The 14,338-nt window shown below is 35.4% G+C and overlaps 1 protein-coding gene across 1 annotated transcript in view; it reads right to left on the bottom strand.

Annotated features, from left to right (window-relative positions):
• Nucleotides 1-12,835, bottom strand: part of EPHA6 (EPH receptor A6) — a 983,513-nt gene extending 970,678 nt beyond the window's left edge. The window contains 3 exon segments of the mRNA XM_051984381.1: nt 12,069-12,305; nt 12,341-12,375; nt 12,377-12,835. Of these exon segments, the coding sequence (XP_051840341.1) occupies nt 12,069-12,305; nt 12,341-12,375; nt 12,377-12,453 (349 nt within the window). The 5' untranslated portion in view covers nt 12,454-12,835.
• Between the last annotated feature and the right edge of the window lie 1,503 nt (nt 12,836-14,338).

Genomic DNA, 14,338 nt, shown 5'->3' with positions numbered 1-14,338 from the left:
CTTCCAAGAAAATATTTTAATGATTTAGAAAAAATAACAACAAAATTCATATGGAACAATAAAAAGTCGAGAATCTCAAGGGAATTAATGAAAAAAAATCAAATGAAGGTGGTCTAGCTGTACCTGATCTAAAATTATATTATAAAGCAGCAGTCACCAAAACCATCTGGTATTGGCTTAGAAATAGATTAGTTGATCAGTGGAAAAGGTTAGGTTCACAAGACAGAATAGTCAACTATAACAATCTAGTGTTTGACAAACCCAAAGATTCTAAATTTTGGGATAAGATTTCATTATTTGATAAAAACTGCTGGGATAACTGGAAATTAGTATGGCAGAAATTAGGCAAGGACCCACACTTAACACCACATACCAAGATAAGATCAAAATGGGTCCATGACCTAGGCATAAAGAACGAGATTATAAATAAATTAGAGGAACATAGGATAGTTTATCTCTCAGACTTGTGGAGGAGAAAGAAATTTGTGACCAAAGATGAACTAGAGACCATTACCAATCACAAAATAGAAAATTTTGATTATATCAAATTAAAAAGCCTTTGTACAAACAGAACGAATGCAAACAAGATTAGTAGGGAAGTAACAAACTGGGAAAACATCTTTACAATTAAAGGTTCTGATAAAGGCCTCATTTCCAAAATATATAGAGAACTGACTCAAATTTATAAAAAATCAAGCCATTCTCCAATTGATAAATGGTCAAAGGATATGAACAGACAATTTTCAGATGAAGAAATTGAAACTATTACCACTCACATGAAAGAGTGTTCCAAATCACTATTGATCAGAGAAATGCAAATTAAGACAACTCTGAGATATCACTACACACCTGTCAGATTGGCTAAGATGACAGGAAAAAATAATGATGAATGTTGGAGAGGATGCGGGAAAACGGGGACACTGATGCATTGTTGGTAGAGTTGTGAACGAATCCAGCCATTCTGGAGAGCGATCTGGAATTATGCCCAAAAAGTTATCAAACTGTGCATACCCTTTGATCCAGCAGTGTTTCTATTGGGTTTATACCCCAAAGAGATACTAAAAAAGGGAAGGGGACCTGTATGTGCCAAAATGTTTGTAGCAGCCCTGTTTGTAGTGGCTAGAAACTGGAAAATGAATGGATGCCCATCAATTGGAGAATGGCTGGGTAAATTGTGGTATATGAATGTTATGGAATATTATTGCTCTGTAAGGAATGACCAGCAGGATGAATACAGAGAGGCTTGGAGAGACCTACATGGACTGATGCTAAGTGAGATGAGCAGAACCAGGAGATCATTATACACTTCGACAACGATATTGTATGAGGATGTATTCTGATGGAAGTGGATTTCTCTGACAAAGAGACTTAACTGAGTTTCATTGGAGAAATGATGGACAGAAACAGCTACACCCAAAGAAGGAATACTGGGAAATGAATGTGAAGTATTTGCATTTTTGATTTTCTTCCCGAGTTATTTTTACCTTCTGAATCCAATTCTCCCTGTGCAACAAGAGAACTGTTCGGTTCTGCAAATATGTATTGTATCTAGGATATACTGCAACATATTTAACATATCTATATATCTATCTATATCTATCTATCTATCTATATATATATATATATATATATATATATATATGCTTGCCATCCTGGGGGGGGGGAGGAGGGAGGGCGGGGAAAAAACGAAACATAAGTGATTGCAAGGGATAATGTCGTGTAAAAATTATCCTGGCATGGATTCTGTCAATACAAAGTTATTATTAAATTAAAAAAAAAATCAAATGAAGGTGGTCTAGCTGTACCTGATCTAAAATTATATTATAAAGCAGCAGTCACCAAAACCATTTGGTATTGGCTTAGAAATAGACTAGTTGATCAGTGGAAAAGGTTAGGTTCACAAGACAGAATAGTCAACTATAGCAATCTAGTGTTTGACAAACCCAAAGATTCTAAATTTTGGGATAAGATTTCATTATTTGATAAAAACTGCTGGGATAACTGGAAATTAGTATGGCAGAAATTAGGCAAGGACCCACACTTAACACCACATACCAAGATAAGATCAAAATGGGTCCATGACCTAGGCATAAAGAACGAGATTATAAATAAATTAGAGGAACATAGGATAGTTTATCTCTCAGACTTGTGGAGGAGAAAGAAATTTGTGACCAAAGATGAACTAGAGACCATTACCAATCACAAAATAGAAAATTTTGATTATATCAAATTAAAAAGCCTTTGTACAAACAGAACGAATGCAAACAAGATTAGTAGGGAAGCAACAAACTGGGAAAACATCTTTACAATTAAAGGTTCTGATAAAGGCCTCATTTCCAAAATATATAGAGAACTGACTCAAATTTATAAAAAATCAAGCCATTCTCCAATTGATAAATGGTCAAAGGATATGAACAGACAATTTTCAGATGAAGAAATTGAAACTATTACCACTCACATGAAAGAGTGTTCCAAATCACTATTGATCAGAGAAATGCAAATTAAGACAACTCTGAGATATCACTACACACCTGTCAGATTGGCTAAGATGACAGGAAATAATAATGATGAATGTTGGAGGGGATGCGGGAAAACGGGGTCACTGATGCATTGTTGGTGGAATTGTGAACGAATCCAGCCATTCTGGAGAGCAATCTGGAATTATGCCCAAAAAGTTATCAAACTGTGCATACCCTTTGATCCAGCAGTGTTTCTATTGGCTTATACCCCAAAGAGATACTAAAAAAGGGAAAGGGACCGGTATGTGCCAAAATGTTTGTAGCAGCCCTGTTTGTAGTGGCTAGAAACTGGAAAATGAATGGATGCCCATCAATTGGAGAATGGCTGGGTAAATTGTGGTATATGAATGTTATGGAATATTATTGCTCTGTAAGGAATGACCAGCAGGATGAATACAGAGAGGCTTGGAGAGACCTATATGGACTGATGCTAAGTGAGATGAGCAGAACCAGGAGATCCTTATACACTTCGACAACGATATTGTATGAGGATGTATTCTGATGGAAGTGGATTTCTCTGACAAAGAGACTTAACTGAGTTTCATTGGATAAATGATGGACAGAAACAGCTACACCCAAAGAAGGAATACTGGGAAATGAATGTGAACTATTTGATTTTTGATTTTCTTCCCGAGTTATTTTTACCTTCTGAATTCAACTCTCCCTGTGCAGTGGGAGAACTGTTCGGTTCTGCAAATATGTATTGTATCTAGGATATACTGCTACCTATTTAACATATATAGGACTGCTTGCCATCTTGGGGGGGGGGGTGGAGGGAGGGAGGGGAAAAAACGAAACATAAGTGATTGCAAGGGATAATGCTGTGTAAAAATTATCCTGGCATGGATTCTGTCAATACAAAGTTATTATTAAATAAAAAAAAATAAATAAAATAAAAAAAATTAAAAAAAATATAAATTTAAGTCTGGTTTCCTGTTTTCCAAGTCTGACATTATTTAAGTTTCTCACAAAGGGAACTTCTTGATAAAAAATGAGAAATTTTATTCACTTTTCCAATTAATAATTTCCTACAAGTATAAACAATAACAATTCATAGTTATCAATATAGATCCTAGAGCTAGGTAGTCAATGTTTGTGTATAGGTGAGGATGACAATATACCATTGAAACTACTAAGATAAAAGAATAAAATCTTATGATCTGCTTACTTGAAAATCCAAATTGTGTAGGCATTTTGATGGTGAAAACCATGTCCGTATTAGCAAAGTATTAACTTCATAATGAATTCAAAATAAGAAGCTGAATAGTTGTTGTTTTTTTTAAATTTATTAAAACATCACCTGAAGTTTTCTCTAACTGCATATATTCTTCCTCAAAGGAAGAAACAAAATATGCAAAATCATTATGACTGACTCTAAACAGCATCTCTTGATTCCCCTTATGTTAAGTGAGTTCATCCTTATTTCTGCCCTTATATCTAACTTATTTTAATACCTCACAGCATGCTTCAATCTATACAACCATTTTACCAGGATGTTAGAATCTATCCAATGAGGATATCTAACCATTGATCCAAAAAGCACATTATGATTAGAACTGTCCTGTTAGTCCCTGATACAATTAAAAACACCATGAGTGCAAGAGTAGCCGCACTTATTTGTATCACTGGCACAGGGCCTAGAAAAGTATAGTTGCTTATTCAATTCTTGTTGATTGCTTTATGGTAAATAAGAAATTAGCTTCTATTAAACATATGCTTGGACTTTTAAAATTTATCAAACATTTACTTTTATTTATGTCTATTCTGAATAGAATAAAGAATGTGTTATCCTAGATTTTGTGTTACAAAACACTCATTACAATTATGAATAAATGTCCAAACAACTTAGGTGTTACCTTAGTTAAGTCTTTAAAATTTACTGTGTTCTCCATTATTAGACGTGTTTATCAGGAACATTTTGATATTATCACAAAAATACAAGCTTAGAATTAAAATACACTAGTTTTTCAAGGAAATTTTAATTTCATTAAAATATCTGATCCAATTTTATTTTTGTTGAATTTTTAATATTCAAAAAGAAAATAAAGAAAAGGCATTCTTTTCAATTTGTTCCAAAAGAAATATGTATCTCATGATATTTAAAGTAGATAGGTAATATAGTGAATAGAGAACTAGACCTGGAGTCAAAAAGACTGATCTGAGTTTATTTTTTATTTATTTATTTTTAAAAATTTCTTTTTATTTTAATAGCCTTTTATTTACAGGTTATATGCATGGGTAACTTTACAGCACTGACAGTTGCCAAACCTCTTGTTCCAACCTTTCCTCTCCTTCCCCCACAACCCGCTCCCCTAGATGGCAGGATGACTAGTAGAGTTAAATACATTAAAATATAAATTAGATACACAATAAGTATATGTGACCAAACCACTATTTTGCTGTACAAAAAGAATCGGACTCTGAAATATTGTACAATTAGCCTGTGAAGGAAATCAAAAATGCAGGTGGGCAAAAATATGGGGATTGGGAATTCAATGTAATGGTTCCTAGTCATCTCCTAGAGTTCTTTCGCTGGGCGTAGCTGGTTCAGTTCATTACTGCTCCATTGGAACTGATTTGGTTCATCTTATTGCTGAGGATGGCCAGGTCCATCAGAATTGCTGACCTGAGTTTAAATCCAGACTCATACATTTTCTTTTTTGCGTGACCCTGGGCAATTCACTGACTCCTGTTTCTCTCAAATTCTTCAACTGTAGAATGAGCTTGAAAAGCAAATTACAAAGTGCTCTAATATCTTTACCATGAAAACCCCAAAGGGGATTACAAAGAATCACACAGAACTGAAAATAACTAAATAATAACAGCAAAAATTCTTAAGCAAGATAAGGAAAACAGGATAATGGACGATTTCTTAGTGGAAAGAGTACCAGGTGTTATGGGACAGAACTCTGAAACAAGGATTTTTACAAGTTACTAAGAGGAATTGATGAGACAGTGGTTATCTAATTTAGCATGATGTTTAATAGTTCTCTAAATTCAGTATGATTGATTTAGCCTTACAACAAATAATGGTTTCCTAGTGATATAATGATTGGTTTATATATACTCAGTGTAGAACATATAAGCTAGGAGCCTCAACCAGGTTGATGGAGATTCAGAGGCAAGGAAGACAAGAGAACTCAGGCAGGAGCTCTCAGAACCCAGAGAGATTCATTCAATCTTTGGTCAGCCTCCTGGTGGCTGGCCTGGCCTCCACACTCCTCTACTGAAACCAAGACTCCGGAAGGCCTTAAAGAAAGCTAACAGAGGCCCAGAAAAGAGATAAGATTTTGAAAGAGATAATAAAGGATTTGGATTTTAACCCTTGGCTACTCTTGTGGTGATTACCGAACTGAAAGGAAGGCTGCTCGCAGAGACCCCAAGGGAAACTGAACCAGAATACATTACAACCAGGCTTGGACTCAGAAGATCATAATTCATATTTGGCCTCAGATATTTGTCAATTATGTGACTCTGGGCAAGTCATTTAACTTTGTCACAGTTTTCTCTTCTAAAAATGAAATGCAAATGGAATTGGCAAAGTACTCCAGTATCTTTGCCAAGAAAATACAAAAAGAAGTCATGAAGAATCCTATGTGACTGGGGAAAAAAAAACTAAATAGGCAAATATTTGTTATATGATTTTGACCAAATCTTAGCCAGTGTCAACAAACACTGATGACCTCATTTGCCTCAGAATGATTGGACAAGGAAGGGTACAAAGAGTGTCTTCACTGTTATACAGAGAGAAATAAAGTTTCTAGATCACCTGAAGTCATCACCTGTGGCAGTTAAATAATAATTGAAGAGCAATGCAATGATTTGGTATCGTAATAATGTTGAAAGGGATTACAGTAGACTTAAAGAGAAGAAGCAAAAATTAAACAAGAAAAACAAAAACAAAAACATTACCTTCTCTTCACACATAGTTCACAATCATATTAGTTACTGGGTTGATAGAAATTTAAACTTCTTTAAATTTAATTTAAATTGAAATTCTTGAAATTCTTCTCTGTCTTCTTTAGCAATAGTATTGTGTAATGCAAAGAACAGTAAATTTAGACCTAGTATTAAGTCAAAAGCTTGTCACTTATAAAGCTGTAACCTTATAAAGTATAACCTTACTTAAATTATTTAATCTGTTTTCTCATTTGTTAGAAGGAAATAATAATTGCATTGTAACATAGAAATATATGCGAGAGAATATGTAAATAAAATAGGAACTGGACCTGTGATTTAATTAGAATTGAAAACTCCCAGTTTATAACATTTCCTCTATCAATGTAGGGCTATACTTTCATTATAACATCTAGCTTTAGAGATGCTAACTTAGAACAGAAACCTTAAGTGATTTTTCCAGGGATTCGTGGCTAATATATGCCAGAAACAGGAATTGAACTAAGGTATGTTCACTATGCCATGCTACTTCCTAGAATATGTTACTATAAAAATAGTTTTAGTGGTAAGCTTATTAGAAGTTAGACAGTGCTTATTTTTCCCCCTCCACAATACTGTGAATTCAGGACTTCTTTCATTGTATTCTTTTTTTCCCTCTCTCTCTCTCTCTTTTTAACTCTTTTTTTGCTTTTTAATAACTTTTTATTGACAGAACCCATGCCAGGGTAATTTTTTACTACATTATCCTTGCACTCACTTTTTTGTTTGTTTGTTTATGACTTTTTATTGACAAAACCCATGCCTGGATAATTTTTTACAATATTATCCCTTGTACTCACTTCTGTTCCGATTTTTCCCCTCCCTCCCTTCACCCCCTCCCCTGGATGGCAAGCAGTCTTATACATGTAAATAGGTTACAGTATATCCTAGATACAATATATGTGTGCAGAACCGAACAGTTCTCTTGTTGCACAAGGAGAATTGGATTCAGAAGGTATAAATAACCCGGGAAGAAAAACAAAAAGGCAAATGGTTTAGATTCATTTCCCAGTGTTCTTTCTTTGGGTGTAGCTGCTTCTGTCCATCCTTGATCAATTGAAACTGAGTTAGATCTCTGTCGAAGAAATACACTTCCATCAGAATACATCCTCATACAGTATTATTGTTGAAGTATATAATGATCTCCTGGTTCTGCTCATTTCATTTAGCATCAGCTCATGTAAACCTCACCAATCCTCGCTGTATTCATCCTGCTGATCATTTCTTACAGAACAATAATATTCCATAACATTCATATACCACAATTTACTAAACCATTCTCCACTTGATAGGCATCCATTCATTTTCCAGTTTCTAGCCGCTATTTCATTGTATTCTTATGATGAATATTGTCTTAATTGCAGATCCTAATTTAATAAAGAAGTTTTATCGTAGGAAAATGTATAATAGTAATCCTCATCTACAGCAATGACCTCCTTCAATGTAAATGGCTCACTATAGAAACCCTTTCAATCTTCTTTTAAGACTAAAGCAAATTACAATACTCAATTTTGCAATAAGGCTGGCCTCTTTTAATCTAGATATTTTTGTTAATGTGTCTGTTTATTTGAATGCAAGGATTTATGATTTTATCAGTGTAGGTAGCATGAATTCTTTCCTCTTTATGAAGGCCCAAATATATATACAACTTAGTAGACAAGCTCTAAAGAGATTGGTGAAGCAGCTACCTACCCAAAGTATTGACCTACCTAGAGTCATTGACAGAATTTAAGCTGACTTTCTAAGTTCCTTCTGTTTCTAAGTTAAGTAGCCTCTCCACTATATCCTCCTACATCTATAGTAGTTTATATGTTACCTTCAAATCAGTATATTCTTAAAATTTTTAGCCATAAGGAAGAAACAAGTCTTGGATTCATCTTTCTTATGACTATCAGCAGCCTGTTCCTAAAAACATAACCAAACTAATGGTCTTAAAACTAAAACTTTTATGAATTTTAACTTTTTTTTAAATTAACTTTTAAAATTTACAATGCTATCAAAAGAGTATCTTTCCATTTTTCTCCATTCTACCAGAGAAAAAGCATATTTCTATGTATTAGGTACCTAAGGTGAAGTCATAGTTCCTACTAGATGAGTAATCTACTTACATCAAATATGTAATCAATTAATTTGATTTTAGTGACCAATTGGTTCATAATAATACATTCAGTGAAGGGTAAGTTTGACACTTTAGCTCAGTAAAATTTCATTTTCCATATTCTGGGATCTAGAGTAAGAATTGATCAATTATGACTACAAAGTGCTTCTCAATAATTATAAGATTTATTTACCAATTAACCCAGGTAGATAAATTGGTGTCTGAGTGACTAGGGTGGGAATAGGATATTTTTTAAGGATATCTGGATTCCTGGATATGGCAAACATTAATCAAGAACCTAAATTCATGTTTAAGTGGAATAGTAGGTAAAGGAATAAGGTGCTGATGCAATACAAATCATGTAATCTCTTAATTAGATGAGCAGATTTAGAAGGTTCCTTTATCTTCAGTCTTTGAAAAGTGATTATACCATTATACAAGAAAGCCAGATTGATTTGTACTGGTCTTATAGAAAGCAGTTCAACACTCAAGAGACAGGAATCCAGCTTTTCACTACAGGAAAGTCTAGTTCTTAGCATAGATTTGCTTTGACGCTATCACACCATTAAAATCAATGAGATTATTCATGCTTTTGTCAATATTGGGTTTATGGAGTAAAGATTTTGAGATACTTAAGTAAAAGACAAAATGTAATTTAAGTGTTTTGTTTATGTATATATTAATCAAAAAAAAACAAATTTAAGTAAAACAGAAGTGTTATTTTATTAAAATTCTGTCAAAAAAATTTAAAGTAAGATTTTTCATGCCTGAAAATTCAGTGATCCATACATAAAATAAAAAAATTGCAATCAGTATGGAAAATGTCTATGAAATCCAACCTTAATCATGTCAGAATGTGCAATTTTTTATTGTAATATATCATGTTTTTGTTTAATGATTTTATTCTCTCTGATGATTAGATTATACTTTAATTTTTATATCCTTATGTATTTTTCAAATATTGTGCTTCAATATCTCATGTTCAACTGTGCTTCAATTCTCATGTTCAAAGCAAAGTAATGTATGAAACTAGAAGGTTTTGAAGCTTTAAGTGACCCTCAAGAGTTCTACTATAATGCTGTAAAGTAGTTTCTATTTATTTCACATGAAATCTTTGGAATGCATACATAACTTCAGGCTATTAAAAACTGTTCTATAATTATGGTTTTATTTAAATGGATAAGGAAATTAATTTCAGTAATAGCCTAAAGTAGAGAAAGTGCTTTCAATTGTTTTTTCCCCTAACTAAATTCTGGATGATTTTAAATGTGCTGGTTTTAATTCATATATGTAAGTTATATGGTATAACTTGCTTGTTGTAGGTGCTTGATGTTTGATAAAGTGAACCATAGTCCTATTACAATAATGCTCCATTAAATTTTTTCACTTAAAAAAAGACATGATCATCTTAATCGACATTTTCTTTGTCATTAACTTATGAAACTTAAAACAATAGGCAAAAACATTTCCCAAAACACAAAGGTCCAAATACAAGTTTAGGGTTGGGAATTTAGGGATCACCTTTTGTAATTTCTTTCCTAGTGTAAGAATCCATTCTATTGCATTCTATTTTCAAATATCTCTCTACACAGTAAATATTCTATATGAAATAGTTGGATGTGATGGAATAATATCATTAATGAAATCATTAAATCAATATAACAAAGCCTATCAAATTTAAATTTAAGATTTTCTTTTACCATAACTTTATGAATTTTATGTAGGATACCTTGTTACTTAAAATTGGACATTTTTCAAAGCACAAGTATTGTCTTATAGGAGGGGGAAAACAAGGTTTAATTATGTAATATAAATTGATAGAGGAAATCCCCCTTCCATGAAACTTCTGAACATATTTATAATCAGTATGTCCTTCTTTTCTTATTAAAAAGAGACCAACAAAAACTAGACTGGAAAAAATCGTAGCATTATTAACTTTCATAGCATTATTAATTTTCAAGCAAATGGAAGTATTATATACAAACCTTGATCACTGGAGAATCTATGAAAACAGATGGGGGTGGGGTTTTTTAGCAGTATACTTGAAAGCACGGCATTAAATTTGGCAGGTGTGTTTAAATAGATGACAAAATTAACACATTTAAAATATGTATTAAATTGCATTTAATTGATTTTTGACTTGCAAAACTAATGTGAGATAAGATGATAATCAAATTTCACTTCTTCAAAAATAATCAAATTAAGTACACAATAATGATTTCTTCAATATTAAAAAAATAACCTCCTGTGGGGGAGGGTAGAAATCTTAAAAAAAAAAAAAAAACACTATACAACTTTTTCCCATGTAAAAACTGATCACACAAATATTAGTTACAATAGGCCAATATATTCTCTCTTTCCCATACACATACATACATCTATCCCCTCTTACCTGAAATACCACCTTTGGGGCAAATTTAATGGGTTTCCATATTTAACATAATTATTTTAATAGTTAAATAGTTTAGCTCTTTGAGTTACCTGTAACATATATTTTCCTCCATTAAATTAAAAAAATGAAAGCATTCTGTTATATACAGATAACTGACAATTTTTATACAACTTTTACAAGTGATGTAAGAAGATATAGAAATGGTTTTGCATTTTTCTTCAAAAATGCATAATTAGACATTTCCTAATATTTTCTAAGATTTCACTTCATGTAGGTTTTGAAATGGAGGAAAAGTTCAAAATGCATATCTCTCAGTCCTCTTGATTGAATCAAAGCCTATTAAATATCAAAACTTACTTGCCACTTTGAAATACCAGCTACCATGCTAAATAAAAAATAAAAGATACGTAAAGACAAACTAAAAGTTGCTTCCACTTTCTGAACTGCAGCAAGGAAGAAACATTTTACCTCACTTACCCCAAAAAACAATCCATATAGAAAAAAAAAGTCAGGAGGTACATAGATTCCTGTTTTTATCTTCGAATCAACCTTTCACAAATTACTTAGCAAAGGACTTTTAGACAGCCTATTTCTTTTAAAAAGGCAAGCCTGGGCGAATGGATAATTATGCTCTTCACCAGAAAGGGAAAATCTAATTTCATAAAAAACAATTGTCTTCCCTAAAGTAAGTAAACAAGACCAGAATTCTCAGAAGGGGGGGGGGGGGGGGGGGAAGCTGGCCAGAATCAGAAGTCTTCATTACGTCTAAGTGGCAGCCGCTGCATTCTAAGCAGATTTGTTGTTTTGGGAGGCCTAGGGAGAGCATTCCAGGGCCCAGAGGTAGTGTACGTCCTGCTGACCCTCACGCATTAATTTCCAAGGGCATTTGAAATAAGGACGGAAACAAGTGCTGCTTCCCAAGGGATATCAGTCTTAGGCTCATGAGGCGTTGTCCAGCAGTGCGCTCTGGTGGCAAATGAGATCCACTGAACCCCCTGCCGAGAAAAGCCAAGGAACTGATACTAGGACAAAGTTGTAGTCACAAACAAAATCTGCTCACTGGTCCAACAGCAGCCCGCCTCCTTCCCATTCCCTCCCTCCTCTCCGACCCATCTCTTCTTACCTTGGTTGTTAGAGACTTGACTGCAGTAGACGGGCAAAGGTATCAAGAGAGGGAAGAACAGGCCAAATTGCAAAAAAAAACCCAGGACCTTGCAAATCGCCATAATTGCCCACGGTCCCCTTCTACACTCTCTGGAAAGATGGGGCAGCCCAATACTACGCCCTGTGTCTGGTGATCTTCGTCTCCCTCCTCCTCCTCTTCCTTTTCCACCCAGTCTGCAGCAGGTAACGGGGGGGGGGGGGGGGGGGGGGGGAGGGGCGGGGGGGGGCGCGCTTTCTGCGCGAGGCCCCGGGGGCAGGGCACAAGTGCAGGTGAAGCTGCTGCTACTGTGGATGCTGCCTCCGTCGCCCAGGAGCTGCTGGTGGCAGGAGGAGAGCGGTTGCATCCACCCGTGTGTCCCACTCACTGGCGGAATATTCACCCGGCCCGGGAGAGCGCGCGCGCAGGAGCGAGCTAAGGGCTGTGGTTTGGGGGAGGGGAGAAAAGACTGGGGTAGGGTGGAGCGAGGAGGAAGGAGGTGGGGACGAAGATAGCGTTTCACATTTGGAGTAGGGAGGTTCAAAGAGCAGACTCTGGCCAACGCGCTCCTCTTCTCACAGAACCGGGCACTTGTACAGTTAAATTCAAGGGGCGGCCTGGAGGTTGCAGGAAGTTTCCTTGCGCTGGTCTGGAAAAAGAAAAAAGGAGAGAAAGACTAGCTAGGGACAAGGTTCTGTGTGTCTGGGGCGTTGCAGGAAGAAGACGATGCTATTGCTCCCTTGCTTTCACCATCAACACCTGCAACTGAGGTTCAGCAGTTTCTGCACCAGCCCTTAAGCAGCTGTGGCCGTTTTATAATAATGACTGAGCATGCTTTGAGTCTACAAAGCACTTTCCCTCCTCATTCCGCAGCAACACCGCTGATTATTATGTTTCGCCATTGCAATGATTCAATGGAGGTGGGATTGCGAGAGAGCTGCCATATGTTTTAGATAACAGCAAGTAGAGCAGCTTCTTCCGATTTCAATGCTAATCTCTCTAGCAGCGACTGCTGATACGTTGGACAGTTCCCTAGATGAGTTAATTTACAAAGGAAAATACCAATCTTCACTGTTGTTCTTACTTGCAACAACAGTCCTGAGGAAAGTCAAGGAAAAGATTTTTTAAAAAATAAAAATTTTAAAAGGGAGGAGGGGTGCGAGGTGTGAAAATAATATCTGGCGAACCTGCTACATGTGGGTTGACTGCTGCACAAGTAGACTTCCAATTCAGATGGGTGGGCTGTGGTTACTTCTCAGGTACTCTTTAGCGCATATTAATATCATCATTGTCATGATGATATATCTTTATGATTACAAAAGCTTAGAAGTGCTGATAACGTTCGGGGGGGGAGGGGCACCCGACAGATTTGTTGCATTTTCTTGGAAAGGAGTGAAAAACAGGCAGATTTTAATATAAATCAGAGCACTTAGTGACCACGGATTCCTTCCCCTAAATATATCTCTCTCTCCAAGATAAACACAGGCACGCTCAGTCTCAATTCCCTTCTTCCTTTCAAGTCAGGAAGAAACTGCAGGAATGACGATCAATAATATATAATTATATAAAGAGAAATATAAAACGTAGTGAAGACCGTGAAAGGAATTAAGTAGGGCACCCGAGGCCCCACTGCCTCTTCCTGGATTCTCCTAGGAAAAGAGGAGAGATTTGGGGGTGCATAGAAAACAGAGAAAAGCTGAACCGTGAAGAGTGAACGCTAAACCTAAGACAAGAAGCTTCCTTCCCCCACTTTGGCAGCTCTCAGGTCAAAATGCTGCCAGTTCAGCACTAGAGGGGAGTAGCTGACAAGACAAAATTTCCTTTTCTCTACTTGTAAAATGGATTGTGTGGCTGATCACCAGTAACCTAAAGAGAAGAAAGATGTGCTTAGGGTAAACTTAGCTCCCTAGTTGAGGATGTACCTTTAGTGGGTAAATTTATTTCATAGCCTAATTTTTCGGAAGGGAATTTGAAACAGACATGGGTTAGATTGATGGGAAAACCCCTGTCGGTGTTAAATTAACCAAAACAATATTGTTTATTGGTATAAACTATTTGTAGAATTCAAATAATTTCAATTATGTGTGTGAATATGTGTCTACATATATCCTTTCAAGGAAGGTCCAATACACATGACCTTTTTGAAAGTAACTTTTAGTTGTTAAATAAACATTGACTCACACTTAGAGTAGTACTGTACAATCATTAGCTTCCATAATAACCTACAATTGAGAAAAAAATGATGCTCAAGG

Source organism: Antechinus flavipes, chromosome 3, assembly GCF_016432865.1.
Source record: "Antechinus flavipes isolate AdamAnt ecotype Samford, QLD, Australia chromosome 3, AdamAnt_v2, whole genome shotgun sequence".
NCBI lineage: Eukaryota > Metazoa > Chordata > Mammalia > Dasyuromorphia > Dasyuridae > Antechinus > Antechinus flavipes.
The sequence above is the reverse complement of the archived record's forward strand: the minus strand, read 5'-3'. Positions and strand labels throughout refer to the sequence as shown.